Source organism: Ahaetulla prasina, chromosome 7, assembly GCF_028640845.1.
Source record: "Ahaetulla prasina isolate Xishuangbanna chromosome 7, ASM2864084v1, whole genome shotgun sequence".
Classification (NCBI taxonomy): Eukaryota; Metazoa; Chordata; class Lepidosauria; order Squamata; family Colubridae; genus Ahaetulla; species Ahaetulla prasina.
The window spans coordinates 69,864,715-69,889,001 of record NC_080545.1 but is presented as its reverse complement, the minus strand read 5'-3'; the positions used below and the strand labels follow the sequence as shown (position 1 = coordinate 69,889,001).

The 24,287-nt window shown below is 41.5% G+C and overlaps 1 protein-coding gene across 1 annotated transcript; it reads right to left on the bottom strand.

Annotated features, from left to right (window-relative positions):
• Positions 1-320: 320 nt before the first annotated feature.
• RAC2 (Rac family small GTPase 2) lies at positions 321-24,035 on the bottom strand. Its single transcript, XM_058191255.1, has 7 exons — positions 23,861-24,035; positions 16,107-16,178; positions 14,248-14,365; positions 12,658-12,720; positions 11,135-11,294; positions 4,524-4,656; positions 321-551 (listed from the first exon to the last, which is right to left on the bottom strand). The coding sequence occupies exons 1-6, from the start codon at positions 23,893-23,895 to the stop codon at positions 4,526-4,528; spliced, it is 579 nt and encodes a 192-aa protein (XP_058047238.1). The 5' UTR covers positions 23,896-24,035; the 3' UTR covers positions 321-551; positions 4,524-4,525.
• Positions 24,036-24,287: the final 252 nt, after the last annotated feature.

Here is a 24,287-nt window from a genome sequence, read left to right as displayed (position 1 = left end):
TAATACAGGACGAGTTCATTTATAGCACTAGTTTACCATTCAAAAGAAGAAAAAAAACCGAGGGGAAAATCAATAGTTAAAAAGTAGCCCCATACACACCAGCACTGGGGAAATTTAAGGACTGTGTTCAGGAGGAAAATGAAAATTACTGATTAAAAAACCAGATCAACAAGGAGACATTAACTAGAAAGAATATGCACAAAACAAAGACCCCTTTGAAAAGCTTTCATAGCTTTTCTAATGAATATATTGCTAATGAATATATTGCCGTAAATGCATTTTATTTTTTTAAAGCAATAATCACAAATTAGGTCGAGAATGAGAGAGAGAGAGAAAGCAATTTATACTGGAATGCACCTTGTTAAGAATAAAGTAATGTATACATTCAGGGTTTTTTTTTCCAGTGAACAAATAGCTAGTTGTGGAAGCACTGGGCTATTCAGAGTGAAACAAGATTAAAAATCCAGCAGCCTGGATTTTTTCTTTTTCTTTCTTCATCTCCTCTTCAAAGTCCAGAGAAAGGTCTGGGGTGAAGGGCCAAAATCCAAATTCTGTATCAGAGAGACAAAAAGAGAGAGCGGGGAGAAAGAGAAATTGTGTTACTCTAGTCTGCTAGCTACATGACAAAACTTCTGCAACCCAGGGCTCCTTCACATATGTGGACTTCAACAACTAGAGTTCTTAGGCTATGATGGATGGGGCATTGAGGGTGGGTTAATCAATTTGGGAAAAACTGCTATAAAGAATTGCATTCTCCACCCTTTATGAAGCAGTAGGTAGTTGCAGACAGCTGTTAAAATCCAAGTCTCCTTTAGGGCAGGAGAGAAACTGGCAGATTTAGGCTCACTTCCACAGCCCAGATGGATCACTGAACTGGTCTGTTGCTTTGGGAAAAAAAAGTATAAAGATCAACCCTCTTCATTTGGCAAAATATTTACTGTGCTACTACAAATAACAGCCGAGAAACCCAGCAAGGCTGGCTTTCAGGAAAGCATTATCCTTTTATACAATTGAATCACAAAGTTGTGGTATTGTTGCTGAGAAATCTTATCTTCTAATTTCAGCCCCATAAAACCCACTTGGGTGACTTCATTAGCTATTTTTTATTTATTTATTTAATTAATTTTGTCATAACAATATACACAAGCATAACACAAAAAGATTATATAATATATAAATATATATATGAGGAGAAACAAGGAAGCATAAGCATATATATATATATATATGAACGTATCTTTTCTTTTATGTACACTGAGAGCATATGCACCAAGACAAATTCCTTGTGTGTCCAATCACACTTGGCCAATAAAAAATTCTATTCTATTCTATTCTATTCTATATAGGGAAAGAAACAATAGGACAGGAACTGTAGGCACGTTTGTGCTCTTATGCACGCCCCTTAAAGTCCTATTGAGGGTGAATAGAGCAGTGAATATCCTGCTGCTCACTAAAGACCTTCCTGAAGAGGAGTGGAGTACAAATCAGTGGGGGGTTTCAAATTTTTTTACTACCGGTTCTATGGGTGTGGCTTGGTGGGCATGGTGTGGCTTGGTGGGCGTGGCAGGGGAAGGATACTGTAAAATCTCCATTCCCTCCCCACTCCAGGGGAAGGTTACTGCAAAATCCCCATTTCCTCCCGATCAGCTGAAACTTGGGAGGCAGAGAATAGACGGTGGCAGGGCCAGTCAGAATTTTTACTACCGGTTCTCCAAACTACTCAAAATTTCTGCTACCGGTTCTCCAGAACTGGTCAGAACCTGCTAAAACCCACCTCTGGTACAAATCTTGTCATCGGGCTTGGAAAAACCTCAGGATTTGCACAAGTACAAAAATAGTTTTAAGGGTTTTATATAGCTAATGTAAAATACAATACTATATAGCCAGTGGTGGGATTCAAATTTTTTTACTACCGGTTCTGTGGGCGTAGCTTGGTGGGCATGGTGTGGCTTGGTGGGTGTGGCTTGGTGGTTGTTGGAGGGGAAGGATGCTGTCAAATCTCCATTCCCTCCCTTCTCCAAGGGAAGGTTACTGCAAAATCTCCATTCCCTCCCGATCAGCTGGGACTCAGGAGGCAGAGAATAGATGGGGGCAGGCCAGTCAGAGATGGTATTTACCGGTTCTTCAAACTACTCAAAATTTCCACTACCGGTTCTCCAGAACCGGTCAGATCCTGCTGAATACCACCTCTGAATGTAGCAGTATATTTTAAAAACAACAACAACAATAAAATGCTAGCCAGGGGGAGATAGATGGGTGGGATTTGAGAGTGGGAGAGTGGGAAAAGCCAATGGAAAAGGTGGAACAGCTGGATCCCAAACATAGCAGCCTATGCAGGAAAACATTTTGCATTAAAACACTTTCCTTGTATAGAACTGGTGCTGATGACCTTTACTGATGCATTTGCATTCAGTAAAATAGTTATGAAAAGTAAGCATGGGGAGAATTTTAGTGGGCTGTAGGGTTCCTTCCCATTGCTATAGAAAATAGATAAATGGTGGGATATAGCAGCACAATGTTCTTCCCCCTCTTATTGGCAAGAGGGGTGAAGTAAGAGAATCTATCTCCAATCTATCCCCTCCCGCAATGTCAGCGTGCTTGTGCTTTAGATTAACCTACATATATCACACTCCCTGCTATTCTTGGTTTTAAATACGAATATACATTCTACTCCTGCCAAAAACATTCACACCTTCTTAGTACTAAACAGAGAAATTTTCCTGCAATTTTTTTCCAAATTGGTTTCATAAAAAAGTATTTGCTTTGGAAACTCTGAACAAAGAAGAGAATTTAGAAACATTTTTGTAGCCACAATATAACATAAGTTTCATTACAGCTTAGACCAGGGGTGTCAAACTCAAGGCCCGTGCGCTGGATCTGGCCCTTGGGGTGCTTAGATCAGGCCCGTGGGGCCTCCCTGGAAATGGCGAAGGACAGGTCCATGGGGCCTTGGCCTGGCCCAGGGCTGGAGGAGGCCATACTGGAGGAGGCCCTGGCAGCCAAAAAGGGAGCTCGAGAGGACTCTGTGCAGCCCTCCTGAGAGCTCCGTTTTCATTGGCAGCATGCTTGAGGCGGCCCATGGCAGATGAAAATGGAGCTTGGGGGAGCTGCATGCTGGTCATGCCCCCCAACCTCCCCCCCCTCTCCGAGGTCAAACACAATCCTGATGCAGCCCTCAATGAAATTGAGTTTGACACCCCTGTCTTAGCCCAACCACCAGTGGTGGTATTGACTTACCTTCACTACTGGTTTGCAAATGTGAGCGTGCACGTTCCCTCGCTCGCTTTGCTCATGCATGGCACCTCTGTGTATGCGCAGAACCTTCTGCACATGCACAAAGCATCAAAAAGGGCCGTGATGATGTCTGGGTAGGTGGAGCCTCCTGCAGCTGCCGCTACTGGTTCATCCAAACCGGATAGAACCAGCTGAATACCACCACTGCCAACCACTATATGTATAATATACCTAGAATCTCCCACAATGTTTATATAGTGAAAGGGTAGACAAAGTGGATGTATGCCTATATATAAATGTCTTGCTATTTATTATACATACAATCATCTTTCCAATGGTTTCCAGCTTCTATGATGTTCCACGTTTCAGTTAAATCCTGGGGAAATATATCACAAGACAATTTCTCCACTGGGACTTTAGCAATTGCAGTGTGACTGTCATTACTAAGGGGATGTTTACAGAGAAGTTGTTTCCTCTTCCCTGGAGAGGTTTGGAAAAATCTTCTGAATCAACTTTACTATGAATAAACTGAGCAGAGAATTTCGAAAGGGTGTGTGTGCCCAGTGATACATCTGTGTGTCAACTACCATCCACTGACAATCTTTGATCAGAGACGGTAAATCTAGCACAATGAACTGTAATGCAACCCATCTGCAGAGGACCATGTGGCAAAGCTGATGTGTGGGTTGTGTGTGCAATGAAGGCCTTGGGCTTTTTTAAACTTCGTGTCAAATTATACTGATTCCTTTATTCTAGGCTCAAGTTTATATCATCCAGACTTCTCATATGCAGTGGTGCTTTGTAGAGTTTGGAGGAATGAGTTTTCAGATGTCTGGCTCATTAAATCACAGCAGCTTTTCCTCAGCACATTAATGGAACCATATATATATATATATTTCCTGCTAAAATCACAAAATCACAACAGTAGCACATTATGAACTTTTCTAATGTTTTCAAGTCCGGTGGTAAGGAATCATGCTGGTATCAATCCATTCTGGATGAAAGCACAGGGCCTCTGGTGGCTCAACAGACTAATGCAGTCTGTTATTAACAGCAGCTGCTTGCAATTACTGCAGGTTCAAGTCCCACCAGGCCCAAGGTTGACTCAGCCTTCCATCCTTTATAAGGTAGGTAAAATGAGGACCCAGATTGTTTTTGTATATAATATACAAATGGATGAAGACTATTGCTTGACATAGTGTAAGCCGCCCTGAGTCTTTGGTGAAGGGCGGGATATAAATGCAAATTAAAAAAAAAAAAGCACAAACAGGGAGCCTTTTGATACTTACTCCTAAAGGATGTTGCACCCCCTTTTCTTCGTCTTTGTAGGCTGTGGACAGAGAACTGCTCGAATGGCCTCATCAAACACTGTTTTCAGGCCACGCTGAGTGAGGGCTGAACATTCAAGATACTTCACTGCATCTGCAAAGAGAAAAAGCTCACTCTCTGAGGAAGAAGCAGAAATGAATACATTCTCTCACTTGTCCTGATATCAGATTTGGCATCTCTATGGACAGCAGAACTACTTAGGAATGTAAGAATACAAGAAAAGACTAACACAATCAGACCAAAGCTCTGTCGCAAGAAGATGGCTTATGTAGAGTCTAACCCAGAGGTCTTCAAACTTTCTAAACAGGGGGCCAATTCGGGGTCCCTCAGACTGTTGGGGGGCCGGACAGGCTGGGTGGGTGGGGATGGCTACGTAGTCAGGTGACTGGGTGGGCATGGCAATTTAGCAGTCCATTAAACAATGCACATAAATTAAACTTTAATTTGTTTTGCTTCTGGAGGTGTTTTATTTGCTTTAGTTTGCATGTTGCTTTTTTGGTTGGCTTTTCTTTTTACTAGATTGTTTTTTCAGTTGTTTAGGAGCCTAGTGCTCCCATATAACACGTTGCTCCCATATAACACCTATCCTGCGTGGCCTGCACTAGCTGCGGGTAGCCTTCCGGGTGCAATTCAAGGTGTTAGTGCTCACCTTTAAAGCGCTCCATGGCTTAGGACCGGGCTATTTACGAGACCGCCTTCTGCCACCGATAGCCTCCCAACGACCTGTGCGCTCCCACAGAGTGGGCCTGCTCCGGGTGCCATCGGCCAAACAGTGTCGGCTGGTGGCCCCCAGGGGGAGAGCCTTCTCTGTGGCAGCACCGACCCTATGGAATGAGTTACCTCCAGGGCTGCGTCAACTTCCTGACCTCCGAACCTTCAAACGGGAACTGAAGACTCTTATTATTTAATTGGGCGGGACTAGCCTAAGTATTTTAATTTAATTTTGATTTAATTTTAATTTAATTTTAATGTATTAATCTATTTATAATTTTAAATTTTAAGGGTTTATATTGGGTTTGACCGTTTTAGTAAATTTGGCCTGATAAATATTTCGTTTTAAATGTATTTTAAATCTGGGATTTATATGTATTTATGTGTTTTAAATAAGGCTGTACACTGCCCTGAGTCCTTCGGGAGAAGGGTGGTATAAAAATTTAATTAATAAATAAATAATAAATAAAATAGTGGTCCACTTCAGGAAACTCAGTTTTGCAGCAATTCTTCTCAACCCCTAGGAGCTTACAATCAACAACTCTCTCTCTCTCTTTCTCTCTCTCTCTCTCTCTCCTCTCCTCTCCCTCCCCCCTCTGTCTCTGTCTGTCTCTCTCACACACTGTCTGTTTTGTCCCTCTCTCTTTCCCTCCCTCCTTCTCTCTCTGTGTGTCTGTCTGTCTTTTTGTCTGCCTGCCTGTCTGTCTTTCTGTCTGTCTGCCTGTCTGTCTCTCTCTCTCTCTCCTCTCCTCTCCCTCCCTCCTCTCTCTCTCTCTCTCTGTCTATCGCTTTCTCTCTCACACACTCTCTGTTTTGTCTCTCTCTCTTTCCCTCCCCCCCCCTGTGTCTGTCTACCTTCCTTTCCGTCTGTCTGTCTGTCTGCCTGCCTGCCTGCCTGGCCCCCCCCTCTCTTCTGGAGGCAGGGGAGGTAACAAATGGGGCACATGAATGCCCTGTTTTTGGCCTGCACAGTGCTACTGGAGGCAGCAGAGGCCAAAAATGGGCCCGTTTTTGCCTCCTAGGGCGTCTGCGTGCCCTGTTTTTCATCTCCCTCACCTCCAAAAGCACTCTGCAGGCTAAAAATATTGGCCTTACCTTCCAGTTCCAGTCCGTGGGACTCGCGAAGGTAAGTCCTGCACTTGGCCGAAGGGTGGGGGCTGACGGGTGGGTGGGTCAGCCTCATGGTCCTACGTGGGTTGGATTAATGGCTTCGGCAGATCATATGCAGCCCATGGGCCATAGTTTGAGGATCCCTGGTCTAACCATTCAAGAATCTACTTCAGTATTGTTTGCACTGACAGTAATTGGTTGTCCAAGGTTTCAGACTGAAATATTTATCATTACTAATTGGGAGACCAAAGGCTAAACAAGGACTTTCTGCATGTTAAGTACAGATGCTTTACCACTTAGCCAATCAGATGGCTAGAGGCATCCATAAGGAATATATGAAGACAAAAATTTTGCTTGCTGTTGCTCTGTTGATGTGATAAAACTAGATGTCTTTGATGTAGTAAGGAAGAAAATAAATACTGTAATGGATATCCAGCATCAAGTAATAATAAATTTTATTTCCGATACTGCAAATGCAGATTCTAAATTATCAGGCAGACCACGGGAAAAGCCAAATTCTGTTGAAGCGTAGCAATCCTAAATCCACTCAGCAAAACATCTGTTACTGAAGATAAGCAAGAGTAAACTGCTCTCCCAAATAACAGCTTTTATTTCTCCAGAATTTACCATCTAAGCAGGCTATCCAACCTTGGCAACTTTAAGCCTGGAGGACTTTAACTCCCAGAATTCCCCAGCCAGCAGAGCTGGAGACCCCCTAAGACACTATATCATTCTCTTTTCTCACTCTGCTTGTACCTCACCCTCTATTTAAGCCTTGGGAGGTAGTAAAAAGGGAAAGATAGATTGTTTTTCCAAAAAACATGAGTGTGCACTGGTAAAGATTCTTCAGGAGGAGAGCAGACTTTCAGCTTTTGCTGGTGTCCCCCCAGAATACAGAACAGGAAAAGGAAGTTGTGGTTCAACATTATTTCAAGAGACAGAAGGCAAGTTCCAGATACAGAAAGTTCAGAAGAGGAGGGAGAAAATATCAGCATTCTGATATTCTGAGTTAAAGCCCTAATCTTAATCTTAACTCTGCAAGAAATCTGATGCCACTGTTGTGACCCAGACCCAAGTAGATAGTAAAAAACTCAGTCCGTGAAAAAACAAACAAACAAACTGTATTCGAACAGCTGAGAATTACTTCATTCCCAGCGTCATTCAACTCAGATTAAAACAAATGCCTCCCAACACAAATTCCTCAGTTCTATCGCAAACCTTGGTCCAATTAGGCAAACTGCAAAAGGCCTTTCTTGGCAAACGTTCACAAGTCACAAAAATAAAGGCAAGACGTAGACGAAGCAGAAGACGAAGCTACCAATGTTGTTTTCCGGCAAAGCTCAAATGCTGGTGCTGGTCTGTTTTAAGTCTTATAGGAGAGGCCAATCATCTCTTGGCCCTACTCCCGAGTTGTCCTTTTTGCTTGAGCTGCTCTTGCCTTCTGGCAGCTCTTCTCATGCGTGCCTTAGGAACAGGCTCCTCCTGTTCCTCTGCCTCACTATTCTCAGGCTCTGGAGGCTCTGGAGTCCATATCTCACTTCACAATGGCCCTGGCCTCACCTCAGCCTCATTGCTGTCTGACTCCGTTGCCAGCTCGGTAGGCTGCTGACGGACCACAACAGCCACCTCAACCCTTATATATAGATCATTGGTGTCTTTGCTCACAAACCAGCAAAGTTGTATTAACAAGGTCTGAGCACGAATGAGTATACATTTTCTAGTGTATTTACAGAAATAAACAAATTGTTTTTCTATGGCCAGGTTTTTCAAACACATGGACACATACATCTTATTTTTAAATGGAGAAAAATGTGTCTTTTAGTGGACTTTCTTCAACATTTTTTTTTCTTTCTAAATTCTCAACATACACATTCATGCATGCATTTTCTGAAGTGGCACTGGATCACATAATTAGGAAAAGTGTGAAATTTCAGAGAGAACTGCTTCCTGACTTGCATAACAGTTCAGAGCCAGTTTCTCATTAAAATGTGAACCAAAAACTATCTATCTATCTATCTATCTATCTATCTATCTATCTATCTATCTATCTATCTATCTAATTTGTTTTCTGAGGTTTTCGCGGGTGTTTGTATGTAGATCTTTGGTTATTCGGGTTTTCTCCCGCGTAAAATTGGAAGTGTCTTGGCAACGTTTCGACGAAGTCTCATTCGTCATCTTCAGGCTTCAGCTTCGTGCTTCTGGGAGCAATGTGTGATCGCAGCTGTTTCTTCCTTTTAACTGCTAGTGGGGGTTTGAACTGATTGGGTGGGAGCTTGGCTGTGTTCTGATTGGATGGAGGTTTTTTTGTGCTCTGATTGGCTGGGGGTGTGTCCTGTTTGGGTGGGGGCTTGGTTGTGCTCAATTTAGTCTGTGTTGCAGGGGGATTTGAGCTGGTGAGCTGCATAGCTGTTGTTTGGCTTTGTGGTGGTGCTACATCTTCATAGTGGGTGTCAGTCTGCTGCATGTATGGATTGGAGGGGTTTGAAATGGCTAATGTTGCAGCTGCGGTCTGGCTTCTGGTCCTTGGTCGTGCTTCATGATCAGTGTGGTTTTGGGTCTGCTTTCTGGGTGGATGTGCGGTAGTGACATCCTGTGTGGACCTCGTGAGTGTGGGTCTGGTGTCATTCCTCGTGTTAGGGAGTCGTTTGTCAATAAGGGCGGGTTTCCAAATGGCTGGTAGGCGGGAGGTATCATCTCGTTTGTTCATGCTGTGTGGGCGTTTTTCTATCTCAATGGCTTCTCTGATTATTCTGTTGTTAAAGTGTTCAGTTTTGGCGATAGTTCTGGTCTTTTTAAAGTCAATATCATGTCCTGTGACTTTAAAGTGTTGGACCAGGGAAGAAGTTGGTTCCTCTTTTTTGACTGAGTTCTTGTGTTCTTCAATGCGTGCACTTATTCTTCTGTTGGTTTGTCCGATGTATGTGGTGGGGCAGGTGGTGCATGGGATTTCATATACTCCTTGATTTTCTAACTCAATTTTGTCTTTGGGGTTTCTTAGGATGGTGGATATTTTTCGGTTTGTGCAGAATGCTGTCTTGATGTTGTGTTTGTGGAGGATCTTGCTGATTCTGTCTGTGGTGCCTTTTATATATGGGAGGAGGGCTGTGCCGTTTTCTTGTTGTCTGTCTTGGATTTTAGTGGGGGGTTCTTTTTGGATTAGCTTGGTAATCTTATTTCTTTGGAATCCATTGGATGTTAGTACGTTAGTGAGAGTGTCTAGTTCGGTTTTTAGGTGTTGTTCATCAGCTAAGCATTTTGTTCTGGAGATGAGTGTCTTGGCTACGGAGTTGATCTTACAACTTTTTACAACTTTTGCAGGCAAGTTGTTCCACTGATTAATTGTTCTAAATGTCAGGAAATTTCTCCTTAGTTCTAGGTTGCTTCTCTCCTTGATTAGTTTCCACCCATTGCTTCTTGTTCTACCCTCAGGTGCTTTGGAGAATAGTTTGACTCCTTCTTCTTTGTGGCAACCCCTGAGATATTGGAACACTGCCATCATGTCTCCCCTAGTCTTTCTTTCCATTAAACTAGACATACTGAGTTCCTGCAACCGTTCTTCATATGTTTTAGCCTCCAGTCCCTTAATCATCTTCGTTTCTCTTCTCTGCACTCTTTCTAGAGTCTCAACATCCTTTTTACATCGTGGCAACCAAAACTGAATGCAATATTCCAAGTGTGGCCTTACCAAGGCATTATAAAGTGGTATTAACACTTCACGTGATCTTGATTCTATCCCTCTGTTTATGCAGCCCAGAATTGTGTTGGCTTTTTTGGCAGCTGCTGCACACTGCTGGGTCATATCTAAATGGTTGTCCACTAGGACTCCAAGATCCCTCTCACAGTTACTACTATTGAGCAAGGTACCACATATACGGTACCTGTGCATTTTGGTTTTTTGGCCTAAATGTAGAACCTTACTTTTTTCACTGTTGAATTTCATTTTGTTATATAGTGCCCAATGTTCAAGTCTGTCAAGATCTTTCTGTATCTTGACAGACTTGAACATTTATCTTGGAAAAACTTTCTTCCCATATTGTCATGCATTGTTGCTATTTTAGCCCAGCATACAGCAAATACTACTGTTCTCCTTATCTGAATTGTCCTTTTGATTTAATGAATTGTAATCTTTAATCCAATGCTGGATGAAAATGATTCCATGCTACTGGGACTCTTAAGAGGGTTCATCACAGTCTCCTTCGAGGAAAAGAAGACAAATCCTCTTTCCCAGACGCAGACACCACTGTAAAAGCCCCATCAAAGGTCACCTTCTGGATCTAATAAATAAATAAAAGATGGGAACAGACCCAATAAAGGCAGGATAGATATTAGCACTGCTAATTTGTAACAGCTGTATATTTTCTGCCAATTGAAGGATGCAATAGATGAATGGGACTTAATAGTTAGAAAGTACTCTGTTCTATCAAAAGAAAAAGAAAAAAAGAGGATTTGTGAGCTTGGTAAACAATATTTACATGCATTTGCCTTTCTGAATTTCTCAGCAGCTTTCTAGCTCTTATATCTGCACAGGTTTCTGCATATTGCACTAGAGTTAGTTTCTAAAGGCTAAAGTGCAGAAAGAGCAAAATAAACAAGCCAAAGAAAAACAGATAGACGATAAATACCAACCTAGTCTAAATAATGGATAGGGATGTCTGACTGCATTTGATTGGTTTGAGAGAGATGGGTATCCACAATTAAACTGGCATAAATGAAACCAGCAAACTTTTCCCCTCCTTGCAGCAACACTTACCAATCTCTTTGGCTAGGGCAAGACCTTGTGGGTATGTAATAGGGGCCAACTTCTTTTCCTTCAGCTTCTCAATAGTATCCTTGTCATCCCGGAGATCCAGTTTCGTGCCCACCAGGATCATGGGAGTGCTAGGGCAGTGATGGCGTACTTCAGGGAACCACTAAAAGAAAGCGCAAGATTTTATGAAATAGCAAAAACCAAAAAACCAAAAACAATGATGCAGAACAGCATGTTGACAAATGAAAAACCAGGCGGGCTATTTGCACCAATGCAGCCTTCTTAAATAAGGACTAGAAATCAAATGCCCAGGTTTGTAATAATACACAGGAAATAGAATTTGGAAATAGCAGTTGATAGATAACAAGAGGAATAGGAGTCACAGTATATATAAAATAGCTGTTGAACCAGAGAGAGTTGATTCCGACTGTGGTGGGTATAAATGTTATAAACAAACATTTAGCAAATGCATCTTGGCTTACATCCACTGAAGTATATTTATTTGATCAATTTATATAGCTGCCCATCTGACAATTGCAATTCTGGGAGATATACCTGGGTTTAAAAAACCAGACAATGGCATCAGAAAACAAACCCAACTCTGATCATAAAAGATTTACAATAAAGGACTCACTTAATCCCTAGATACTTTTAAGACAGATCCAGACAAACTGGAACTGTTACAAAGAAGGGCAGCTCTATCTAGCCTCATACTCTAGTGTTGCTGAACCCTGTTTGTAGACCAGGGGTGTCAAACTCGATTTCATTGAGGGTCACATCAGGGTTGTGTTTGTCCTTGAGGGGGCCAGGTGGGTGTGGCTAGCTTGATATCTTTCAAGTCGGAGGCACCTATGGTGGCCCAAGCGCTCTGCCAGTGAAAACTGAGCTCTGTTTTTGCTGGCAAAGAGCTGCAGGACGCCGTTGCAGCTGATAACAGAGTTCCATTTTTTCTGGCAGAAGCACCACAGGCTGGTCTTTCACAATTTCCAGGGAGGCCCCACGAGCCAGATCTAAGCACCCCGCAGGCTGGATCCAGCTCCTGGGCCTTGACTATGATGCAACCTCTGATGGATTTGAAGCAGGGGTGGGTTCTACTTACTTTTACTACCAGTTCGCAACGGGGCCGCACACGCAGATGCATAGAAGTTTCCTGATGACGTCTGGGTTAGTGGGCGGAGCCACCTGCTGGTTTTACTACCAAACCGGTCCGAACCGGGGGCAACCCACCACTGATTTGAAGAGTTATGTTGATGTAAAGCAGACTTCGTCCAATATATCCTTCAGATTTATTGGACTTTGACTACCAGAATTCCCAGGCAATATGAAAAATCCAAGATAGTCATGGGAAAAGTTAGGTGTCTTCATTCAAAATTTTCAATGACATCTTTCACATCAGTCCAATTTATACATTGCATGAGGATCCAAATATTTTATGTCACTGCATATTTTTTCATGCTGCAGCAATACCAAGACTGAGTCTTCCCTTACCTCCCTTGCTCTGTACACAGAACCCCGGATGATCTCACCTTAGCACGAACATTTTCATAAGAGGCAGGGCTGACTAGAGAGAAGCAGATGAGAAAGACATCCTGTAGGCAGAAAATTCAAAGACAGGTGAAAAAGAAATAAATGTGAACGTTTGGTGCAGCCAGGAAAAGAAATGTCATATTATGAAGCAGAATGTACCAAATATACATTGTTGCTCAGGTGCTTAAAGCATTTTACAGAACATCTCTGCAACTCTCACAACAACCCTGTAAGCTACATTGGTGTTGTTAATGAATATTTAGTCCAGTGATTTTGGTTGGTTTGAAAGATGCATCTAAGGAATTTTGAATCTTTGCTGAATGTTTTATGAAAACAAAGGACTTTTGAAACAAAGAACAGTACACAAAACCTAGAAGATCTATTATATAGACATGAAAGAATTACTTCCTCCACTAATAAATCAATATCCATAATACTAAAAAACCTAAAGGGTCACATTATCTTAGTTTACAAGAATATTTCTTGAAGAAGCCTTCTATTGATACGGCATGCTCTAGTGGTTGCCATTTTCCACAAACACCTCTGACAAGTTCACAGCTATGCCCACAGGCTGAAAAATACTATCTAGTTTATCTAATCAAGATTAACTCTGAAAAATCTTGGTTTGATGCTTTCTTCATGTCATCATCACCTTCCCCATCTGAGAGTTATATTTAATATTATATTGTACAGTACTTACTATCAGAGAAGCCTGAGGATTTTGTCCAGGAATCTTGAAGGACTTCCTTAAATTTGTAAATATAATCTTATTTCCATCTTAAAAAGCGAGAGGAAAGACTCTCTAAAGTCCTGGATCAGCTGGGTAAAACTATTAAACATTCCGGGTTTTGTTTTGTTTTTTAGCTGTGATGACTATTATATTTTGCAGTACCACCATCAAATGTAATTAGGATTTTGGAGGCTATAATATAATAACACTTCATTAATATAATATTGTCTCCTGGTGATGATGTGAAGCTATCTCATTGCCATTGATTTCTTTCAGAATGCTCTTTTAAAATCTCCATTCTAGTCTACAGTCTAATGATTTGTTGATGGTCTCTCATCCAAATGTTGACTAGATATACTTATGCAACCTAGAACTAAGGAGAAAAGCAATGTAGAACTAAGGAAAACTAAGGAGAAATTTCCTGACAGTTAGAACAATTAAGTAGTCGAACAACTTCCTCCAGAAGTCGTAAATGCTCTAACACTGGAAGTTTTTAAGAATAGATTGGATAACCATTTCTCTGAAATGGTATAGGGTTACCTGCCTAAGCAGGGGGTTGGACTAGAAGACCTCCAAGGTCCCTTCCAACTCTGTTATTCTATATTCCTAGATAGTTTTTTTTTTTTGGAAATCAGCTAAAGTTAGGTAGAAGCTGTCATGTGTGTGCTAACAAGGAATGTGAACAAAGCTCTTCAGAAGTAAGTAAGGCTGTCAAACAAACAAATCTGGATGTCTACTAACTGAGGAGAACTATGGCTCATTGCAGCTTCTACTGGTAGTCTCGACTATTGGATTTTTGTAGTCCATATCAATAGCCCTAAGCAATTAGACAATGCTTCAGAGAAAAGTCATGACTTACAGTCTGTGGGTAGGAGAGAGGCCTCAAGCGGTCATAATCCTCCTGGCCAGCTGTATCCCACAATCCCAGGTTTACAGGTTTGCTATCAACCATCACATTGGCAGAATAATTATCAAAGCTGTAAGAGATATCAAAGGTTATAGTGACATTAGAGGGAGAGGGATCTTACTCTTTCCTAGACTGAAATCCTAATTCAGGAGAAAAAAGCATGGTTCCCTCCAGGGTCCTAACAGGTATGTCTCGCTTGGCACCATCAGGCTCTTTGATTCACTTGACTTTATTTCATAAACATTAAATGGGAAGTCTGGATTCTGTAAATCCCACTGGCACCTTGGATGCAGCATGAGGCATCAAAGGTATTCTATGAAAATAGAGTCATCTCAGTGATTTCTTCATGTGTGGGCTTTTGTACAACCCTGGAGATATTCTGGAGTGCTAGTGAGCAATCTGGAAGGTAAGGGTGCCTACAGGGAGGAAGTCAAAAGTAGTTTGCTAAATGGTGCCACCATCTTGACTTAGAATAGAATAATAGAGTTGGAAGGGACCTTGGAGGCCTTCTAGTCCAAGCAGGGGGTTGGACTAGAACAGGGGTCTCCAACATAGGCAACTTTAAGACTTGTGGACTTCAACTCCCAGAGTTCCTCAGCCAGCTGGCTGAGGAACTCCTGGAGTTGAAGTCCACAAGTCTTAAAGTTGCCAACGTTGGAGACCCCTGGACTAGAAGACCTCCAAGATGCCTTCCAACTCTGTTATTCTATTCTAAATCAAGATGGTGGCACCATTTAGCAATCAAAACTCCTTTTGCTCTTTTATATTGCACATAAGGAGCATGGCTCAGATTGCATTTTTGTGACTGCCACCCACCCCCACCCCCTTCTGGAAGTCTAGAAAAAAATCACAGCACCCACCATCTCTAAGCTGTCTTTGGGAAAATGGATATTTTGTGACTGCTCATGCTTACAGTCTCACTTCAAATCAGATGCTTGTTTATGTACCTTATTTTTTAGTCCTTTCCCTTCCTAAGCAATAGTTTCCCCCCAACATACAATGAAACAGGCACTAAACCAGTGGTGGGATTCAAATAATTTAACAACCGGTTCTCTGCCCTAATGACTAGCTGGGTAGGTGTGGCTTGTGGTCATGTGACTGTATGGGCGTGGCCAATTCAACATCAATCCCATAATGCCTTAGCTGTTACAATGTAACAAGGGTTAACCAGAGAGGCAGTTTCTGTAAGCAGGGCAATAAAGATTAGGCTACAAATAACACCAGAATGTTTCCTTCCTGCCTTCCTTACAGGATTAGCCCTGTAAAGTGGAAAAAAAACAAAATAAGATTTCTTCCAACAACCGGTTCTCCAAACTGCTTAGAAAGTTAACAACCGGTTCTCCCGAATAGGTGCGAACTGGCTGAATCCCACCACTGCACTAAACCAATGGTTTTTCATAAGATGTGAAGCCTAGTTCTATATTAAATCAGTATATTAGAAACTATTGAGGGTGTAATACCAAAATGAAGCTACTGAACATCTCTTTACTATCACTTTTCCTAGATGTATTGGCAGTGACAACTCCTCTCCTGAAAGAAATTGGATGAGCACATTAATTAATCTATTGTCTTTTCCCCGAAATGCATAGAATGGGTGCAAATAATTTCTTAATCAAATTCATTTGTCTTTTTTAACATTCCCATCTAGGAATGTTATAATGCTGAATGCTCTTGATTCATGGAAACCTGATCTTATGTTGTGCTGATATTATTTACCCAGCAAAATTGCATGTCCTTCAGAAACAGGATTCCTAGTGAGATCTAACTCTTTCAAATCCAACTATTTCAAACTAAACCATTTCCATACTCACACAGTAGGAATATATTCTCCTGGGAATGCATTGGTGGTGTAGCTGATCAGGAGACAAGTTTTACCTACAGCTCTGAAGGAGGGGGAAAAAAAGGAAAAGGCATATAACGACAGTTCTTTTGAAAATATGCTTCAGGAGTAGATTTAGAGAGATGCTTTGCTCATGAATGAAGTTCCTGGTCAAATAATTTGCATGGCAGTATTACAGTGGTGTCCAGAAATTGAACGATGGTGTCTAGAATTGAATTTAAATTGCCATGGTTGAAAAATACTGTCCCAGTATCATGTCAAACAAGAGATAGAAGCATGAAGCATGTAGGGAAGAACAACTATAATCTCTCTTAAATATAGGTGGGAATGAGATGAAGGCATCTTCAAGAAATCATATCAAATAAACAAAGAGAGAAAGAGATTACCAGGCCATGTTTATTCTATGCTTAGGTGCTAGTGAAGAAAAAAATTAACATCAGGAAGGAAAAAGAAGCAAGTTGCCACTTCCCCATCCATTCTTCATTTTTTAAAAAATGTCACCCAATTGCTTAAGCCAGCCTTCTCTGGCACACTTGAGACATGGTTGTCTATAGCTCACATCAAGTCCGACCATGCTTATTTCAGATAATTACAGTTGTGTCCAAGATAACCAGAATCTATCAGAGGGATGAAAGTTGCTTTGTGCAATTCACATTATGTTGTGGAAAGCATGCTAAGACCAAGAATGCAGAAAAACTCTTTTGTTAAACCCTGTGCAATTAGTAAATGTTATCCATGTTTTTTATTTATTTATTTATTTGTCAAGCATATATAAGATAACAGGTAAAAGTATAAATATAATTTGAATACATGAAAAGAGTAAGTAAAAAGGAATATTAGACAGGGAGAGTAGACCCCACTGGTGCACTTATGCACGCCCCTTACAGAACTCTTAGGAATGGGGTGAAATCAACATTAGACAGTTTAAGGTTAAATTTTTTTGGGGGGGGTTGGGTCTTTCTAAAAATCTGGTAAAAATAACAAATGATGTCAGACCTGAGACCATAAAAAGGCATGTGAAGTTGAGCGTGAATGTGTCCTTTTGGATGGTTTGACCAAACAGGATGATCCAAAGGAAAATGTAGTTTAGTAGGTATTTCCCACCAGCCCATAATCTAGAACAGGGGTCATCAATCGGTGGTCCGTGAGAAAATTTTGGTAGTCCATGGAGAAATCTTCATGTTTTTGCTGGTGCACCCTGGTGGAGGAGCTGCAGTGCAAGCGGGCCGAAGCAGCAATTGTGATGGCTGGAAGCTGTGGGAGCGAAGCACTACTTGCACTTGGCAGCATCAGCATTCTGCCTCGGTATATTTGCCCAACCGGTGGTGTAGAACAGCCTTCGTCTCCTGCTGCTTGGGACTCGGAGTGGTAAATGGTGACTGATACGGGGAGCAGCCGGATTTTGCTCCTATTACACATGCCATATTGCCCCACTGCAAGCTCTCGTCCCTCGAGGAGTACACACTGAAGTGGCATGGAAAACTTCGGCCGGGCTCTTTGAGAGACAAGAGCTTGCAGGGCGCCAATCTGGCATTTGCAATGGAGAGCAAAATTCGGCTGCTTCCCTGACCAGACACCGTTTACTGCTCCAAGTCCCAAGCAGCAGGAGACAAGGGTTGCTTTGTGCCACTGGCTGGCACAAATATACCGAGGTGGAATGCTGATGCTGCACAAAATGAAATAGAGAAAAACAGACAGAATGAAAGAGAAAGAGAAAGAGAATGAGAGACAGAGAAAGAGACAGAGAGAGAGAATCAGAGAGTGTGAGAGAGAGAATGAGAGAGAATCAGAATGAGAGAGAATGAGAGACAGAAAAAGAGACAGAGAATCAGAGAAAGAATAAGAGAGAGACAGAATGAAAGGGAATCAGAGAGAGAGAGAATCAGAATGAGAGAATTAGAATGAAGAGAGAGAGAGAGTGGGGGAGAGAGATAGAAAGAGAGAATGAGAGAGAATGAGTGGGGGAGAGAGTGGGAGAGAGAGAGAGAGAGAAAGAGTGGGAGGGAAAGAGAGAGAAAGAGAGAAGGGGGAGAAAGAAAGAGAGAATGAGAGAAAGAGTGGGAGAGAGAGAGAGAAAGAGAGAAGGGGAGAGAGAGAGAGAAAGAGAGAAGGGGAGAGAAATAGTGGGAGAGAGAGGGGGGAGAAAGAGAGAGAAAGAGAGAGGAGGGACAGTGCCTGAAGGACCCCATCCTATCACTGGGAGTCCAGGCATTTCATCAAGCAGCACACTGGATTCGTATTAGTGGTCCGCGGGATTTAAAATTATGAACTTGGTGGTCCCGGAGGTCCAAAAGGTTGTGGACCCCTGGTCTAGAAGGTACCATGATGGCTTTAACCAAAGACTATCTACTGTTGACCTCACCCCATTCCTAAGAGGTCTGTAGGGGGCGTTCATAAGAGCAGCAGCATGCCTACCGTTCCTGTCCTAATGTTCCCTTTGATGTTCCCTTTGATTGTATCCAATTCGTATGGTTATTTCATGCTTATATTTACAGCATATATACTGTTGTGTTTGACAAATAAATAAATTAAAAAAAATAGGAACTAGAAGGAAGAGCTACATGTGTTTCTAGACAACTGTCTGCCTGTAAAGTTATTTTTTAAAAAATCTTGTAAAACATCCAGCTTGCCCTATGTTAAGAAATGACAAAAATGATTTTTGCATCATCTTGGGAGGGCACCAGATTGGAAAAGCTGTTCTAAAGTATTCATCCTCAGCTCTCTTAATTAAAAATACCGTAGGATGGCATTTGTGGAGTTTATATCGAGATAATCCTCCTTGGGATTCAGCTGAAATATTTGTAGAGTTTCTAACCAATAACTGGAATTGGCTTTAAAAGGATGTTCTCATTTTGTTCCTACATGAACATGAGAACGGTGCATGAGAATGGTGGTGGTAGTAATAATAATAATAATAATGATAATAAATCATATGTATTTGTACCAAGTCATGGCATAAGCAAGGAAATCCAGTAATTACAAATATTTCATGCAATACAAAAATGCTCAGAATTTAATGAGCAACTGAACAAATATTTAGGATTTAAACAGCCACCTGGTATTGTACCACAACACATATTTACACTATGTATCTCTCTCCCTCTCTCCCTCTCTCTCTCTCATCTATCTTAACATAACATAACATAACATCAGAGTTGGAAGGGACCTTGGAGGCCTTCTAGTCCAACCCCCTGCCCAGGCAGGAAACCCTACACCATCTCAGTCAGATGGTTATCCAACATTTTCTTAAAAATTTCCAGTGTTGGAGCATTCACAACTTCTGAAGGCAAGTCGTTCCACTTATTAATTGTTCTAACTGTCAGGAAATTTCTCCTTAGTTCTAAGTTGCTTCTTTCCTTGATCAGTTTCCACCCATTGGTTCTTGTTCTACCCTCAGGTGCTCTGGAGAACAGCCCAACTCCCACTTCTCTGTGGCAGCCCCTGAGATATTGGAACACTGCTATCATGTCTCCCCTGGTCCTTCTTTTTGTTAAACTAGACATACCCAGTTCCTGCAACCGTTCTTCATACGTTTTATCCTCCAGTCCCCTAATCATCTTTGTTGCTCTTCTCTGCACTCTTTCTAGAGTCTCAACATCTTTTTTACATCGTGGCGACCAAAACTGGATGCAATATTCCAAGTGTGGCCTTACCAAGGCATTATGAAGTGCTAGTACCACTTTATAATGCCTTGGTAAGGCCACACTTGGAATATTGCATCCAATTTTGGTCGCCACGATGTAAAAAAGATGTTGAGACTCTAGAAAGAGTGCAGAGAAGAGCAACAAAGATGATTAGGGACTGGAGGATAAAACATATGAAGAACGGTTGCAGGAACTGGGTATGTCTAGTTTAACAAAAGAAGGACCAGGGAGACATGATAGCATCTTCTATCCCCTCCTCTCTCTCTCTCATCTATCTTAACATAACATAACATAACATCAGAGTTGGAAGGGACCTTGGAGGCCTTCTAGTCCAACCCCCTGCCCAGGCAGGAAACCCTACACCATCTCAGTCAGATGGTTATCCAACATTTTCTTAAAAATTTCCAGTGTTGGAGCATTCACAACTTCTGAAGGCAAGTCGTTCCACTTATTAATTGTTCTAACTGTCAGGAAATTTCTCCTTAGTTCTAAGTTGCTTCTTTCCTTGATCAGTTTCCACCCATTGGTTCTTGTTCTACCCTCAGGTGCTCTGGAGAACAGCCCAACTCCCACTTCTCTGTGGCAGCCCCTGAGATATTGGAACACTGCTATCATGTCTCCCCTGGTCCTTCTTTTTGTTAAACTAGACATACCCAGTTCCTGCAACGTTCTTCATATGTTTTATCCTCCAGTCCCTAATCATCTTTGTTGCTCTTCTCTGCACTCTTTCTAGAGTCTCAACATCTTTACATCGTGGCGACCAAAACTGGATGCAATATTCCAAGTGTGGCCTTACCAAGGCATTATGGAATATTGCATCCAGTTTTGGTCGCCACGATGTAAAAAAGATGTTGAGACTCTAGAAAGAGTGCAGAGAAGAGCAACAAAGATGATTAGGGGACTGGAGGATAAAACATATGAAGAACGGTTGCAGGAACTGGGTATGTCTAGTTTAACAAAAAGAAGGACCAGGGGAGACATGATAGCATCTTCTCTATCCCCCTCTCCCTCTCTCCCTCCCTCCCTCTCTTTTTCTTCTCAATAACCAGAACATGGCAGCAAGAATTGCAATATTAAAATTTCTAGGAATTGCAAAAGAGTAAAGTGGAATAAAGAAACTCTACATTAACTCACAAATCAGATTAAAGGGCCTGAAATACTTTCTGAAATCTATACAACTTTCATAGATATGAAAGAACAGAGGAAGCTCATTTAAGAATTATGGGCCCATTATTGGGATTGCAGCATAAGAGCAGATACAGGAGGGCTTGAGATCAGCAAGCTAAAAAAAAAATCTTCCCAAACACCAGTATTTTAAATTGAGCTCTGGTTCAAATAGGAAGTAAGTAAAGTGCCATATTGTGTACCAAACTATGAGGAAAGCATTAGAGGTCCAGAACAATCCAAACAGTACTGTTTTGACTAACAGCACATGATAAAGAGAGGAACTGGGAGTACTTGCTGAAAGTCTATTGCATTAGTCCAAGCATGAAGCAATTGAGGCACGCATCAATAAAGCCACCAAGAGCCTAAAAATGTCCCATCACTTAAAATATGCTATACAATTAATAAATGGGTGTTATCAAGCAAGATTCAAAGGTTTCAGGTGGAGAAAACAGGTAATCCGAAGCTCTGGAATCAAATGAGGAAGACAGTAAAGGATGGAAAAAACAACTAGACCAAAACAAAATGAACTCTGTTTTATCCCTATTCAACTTTAGGCATGGAAAAACATCCAAGATGAAAACCTAGCAAGACAGGTTGATAGGCATTATTACATTTGCACAATATTGACCATTAATTGGGGCACCCAAGAGAAGAGTATAATTGGTGAATAAAATAGGCCCCACGACTGATACTTGAGGGAAACAACTCTAATGGAAAATTCCATGGACAATGATGTAGCTTTAGAGGGAAAAGTAAAAAGGCAAAAAATATTTGGCCCAATCAAGAATTTACCAGTGATGCCCAAGGGCCATCTCATAGACAAAGATATCTAGTGGCTGAATACATCAGCTGTTGCTGTAAAGTCAAAAATGACAACACCAATGTCAGAAAGTGAGACTTCACCATCAGAATATCATTGAGAACTTGGTGTTCACAAAGTGCACTTATTTAACCTAATTTTATGGGTGCACATTGTGTGAATTGTTATCCAATTAAATAGATGGGCTCACACAACACACTAGATTGGCATATGATTGCCTTACTGTTTCTTGTGAATACAGCCATTATGCCAGGCCATTGAGCTATCAAGCCCAGTATTGCCAATTCCAATTGGAAGCCTTCCAGTTGAATTTGCTATAAAATTCCTCATATTGCCAGCCAGTATTGCGAGAACCTGCTATATGACTTCTATGACTTGTGGACTTCAACTCCCAGAAGCATGGCTGGCTCATGAATTCTGGTAGTTGAAGTCCACAAATCATAAAAGGGCCAAATTCCCACAGCCTTGCAACATTGAATAATCAGCATTGCCTCTGATTTAGAAAGACTGATCTAATTCTCATTTGCAGGAGCATTAAGTACTTGGCCTTTTTAACTGGAGAAATTCAAACCTGAGCCATTGAAATAAGACCCTTCCCTCAACTTCTGCATGTTTTTTTTTTTAAATCACAGGTGTTAAACACTTCAAGGAAACTTCCTCATTGAGGTTACAGCAAAAGAAAAGATACTGGCGAAATGAAGAAGCTAGAAAAAATAGCCCAGGACAAATAATTTCAAGAAATCCTAGGATGAAGGGATCAGGCTGAATTTCATTCAAAGCAAATGTCCTTCTCCTCCAAAGTATAATGCTGTTCTTAGCAGATTTGTGCTTAAGACCCTCCAAAATGGAAGAAGTTGAGGGGGCAGTTCAGTGCACAATTAATAGGAAGTCCAAAACTAAATTTACTGGTAACTTGTTCAATCTCACTTAGTAGACATAAAAGCTGTCTTTATGTGTAGGCAACCCAAACTGGTTTGGGGTTTTTTTTTGGTGTGTTTTTTTTTTTTGAGCTGACCTCAAATCATGGAAAAAAATATTGTTCTTGAGTCATCAGGAGCATATTACCAGGAAAGGAGGTGAAGTTTATGTCTGCTGCTATGTTTTTGCTACTGCAAATGCTTTCAGCACATTATTACACAGCCTATCACTCCATGAATCTCTCTCTCTCATGCTGATTTCTTGTATCTTATGTAGCTATCATACTGCCATCTGATTATGGTCACTCTCCTCCAACAAGTAGATAGAAGAGACAGTTGTAGATGACAAAGGGACTGACTTTAGCTCTAGCCTAAAAGCAACCTCACAGCAATCCTAAAAACAGTCTATCTCTTACGGTAGCCCCCTTTTCTGCTTCTTAATCAACAGCTCTTTTATTAGAAGGCATTCTTTGGCAACTTCAGTTTGCTTTTGAGCCTGGCCCATCATCTACAATTGATATCTAGAAATGATGATCACAACAAATAGACCTTGTCGGGTGACAAGTGCTTCATAGAAAATTGCTTTTATTTTGGTTTTACAGGACTGCATAGAATTTTTTTTTTTTACTAATTTCATAAGCAAAGTGGGGTGGGTGGGGAAGCCATGAAAACTTACATCACTGGTACAGTAAACCACAACCTAGGCAGAAAGCCGTGAATTTAAGGCCTGCATCTCCATTTTAAACCCTTTGAAAGATAGTTAACATTTCAGACTTGCAACATTTAACTCCCAATAATGAAACTACTGTAATTAAATCAGATTTCCTCCACGTTTTGCTCTTCAAATGCATGAGGTCTTTGGGTCAATTGAGGGGAAATTCCGGGAGCTGCGATCCCAGTTACCCACCTGGAGAGGTTCTGCCTTAAAGTACTTAAATAAAGTAGCCATGGTTTATTCAATAGGTAACAAGTTATCTGGTAGGCAATTCCACAATTAATCTTATTGTATATGTTCTATCCACACACACTCCCTCTCCGTCCCTCCCTCCGTCCCTCCCTCCCTCTCAGAAAGAAGGAGATTAAGAAAGAACAAGAATACATACATTTTGTTAGAAGGGCAGCTGAAGAAAAAAAAAGACCCACTCACTCCCTTGTTCCTCAAAGGAAGGGTACATACCCATCTCCTACCACCACACATTTGATGGCTTGCATGTCTCCGGCCTAGCAGCACCGTGGAGTTCAGGAAGCCTCTTGAGCAATGAAGCAGCTCAACAAATGTTGATGGTGGAAAGTCTTCTATAGATATGTCAAAACTGAAGCTGAATTAACAGCAGGTTGTGGGTTAGGGAGGAAGCGGAAGAGAGAGAATATTTCTCAGCCCGCCCACTAGTCTCTTCCTTTACCAGCAGCTTTAAGTGCTTGCTGGGGAAGGGCAAGCTTGCTATTTGAAAGCAGAACTCTTTTTTTTTGCAGATCCCAGATGGTTCAGCATTTCCTCTTATCTGTGACTCCACACTTTGGACAGTCGGGAAAAGAGTTGCTCTGAATCCTCTCCCACAACATAAATTGCCCAGAGCAGCAGATGGGGAAGGTGAAGTAGAGAG

Bases quoted from the DNA above. Each gene is read 5' to 3' on its own strand.
- RAC2 (XM_058191255.1), bottom strand. From the start codon at position 23,895: ATGCAAGCCATCAAATGTGTGGTGGTAGGAGATGG. The intron at 16,179-23,860 runs GTATGTACCCTT...CCCCTCCTTCAG, and splicing joins TGTGTGGTGGTAGGAGATGG to AGCTGTAGGTAAAACTTGTC. The intron at 11,295-12,657 runs GTGAGATCATCC...GCTTTCTTTTAG, and splicing joins ATGAAAATGTTCGTGCTAAG to TGGTTCCCTGAAGTACGCCA.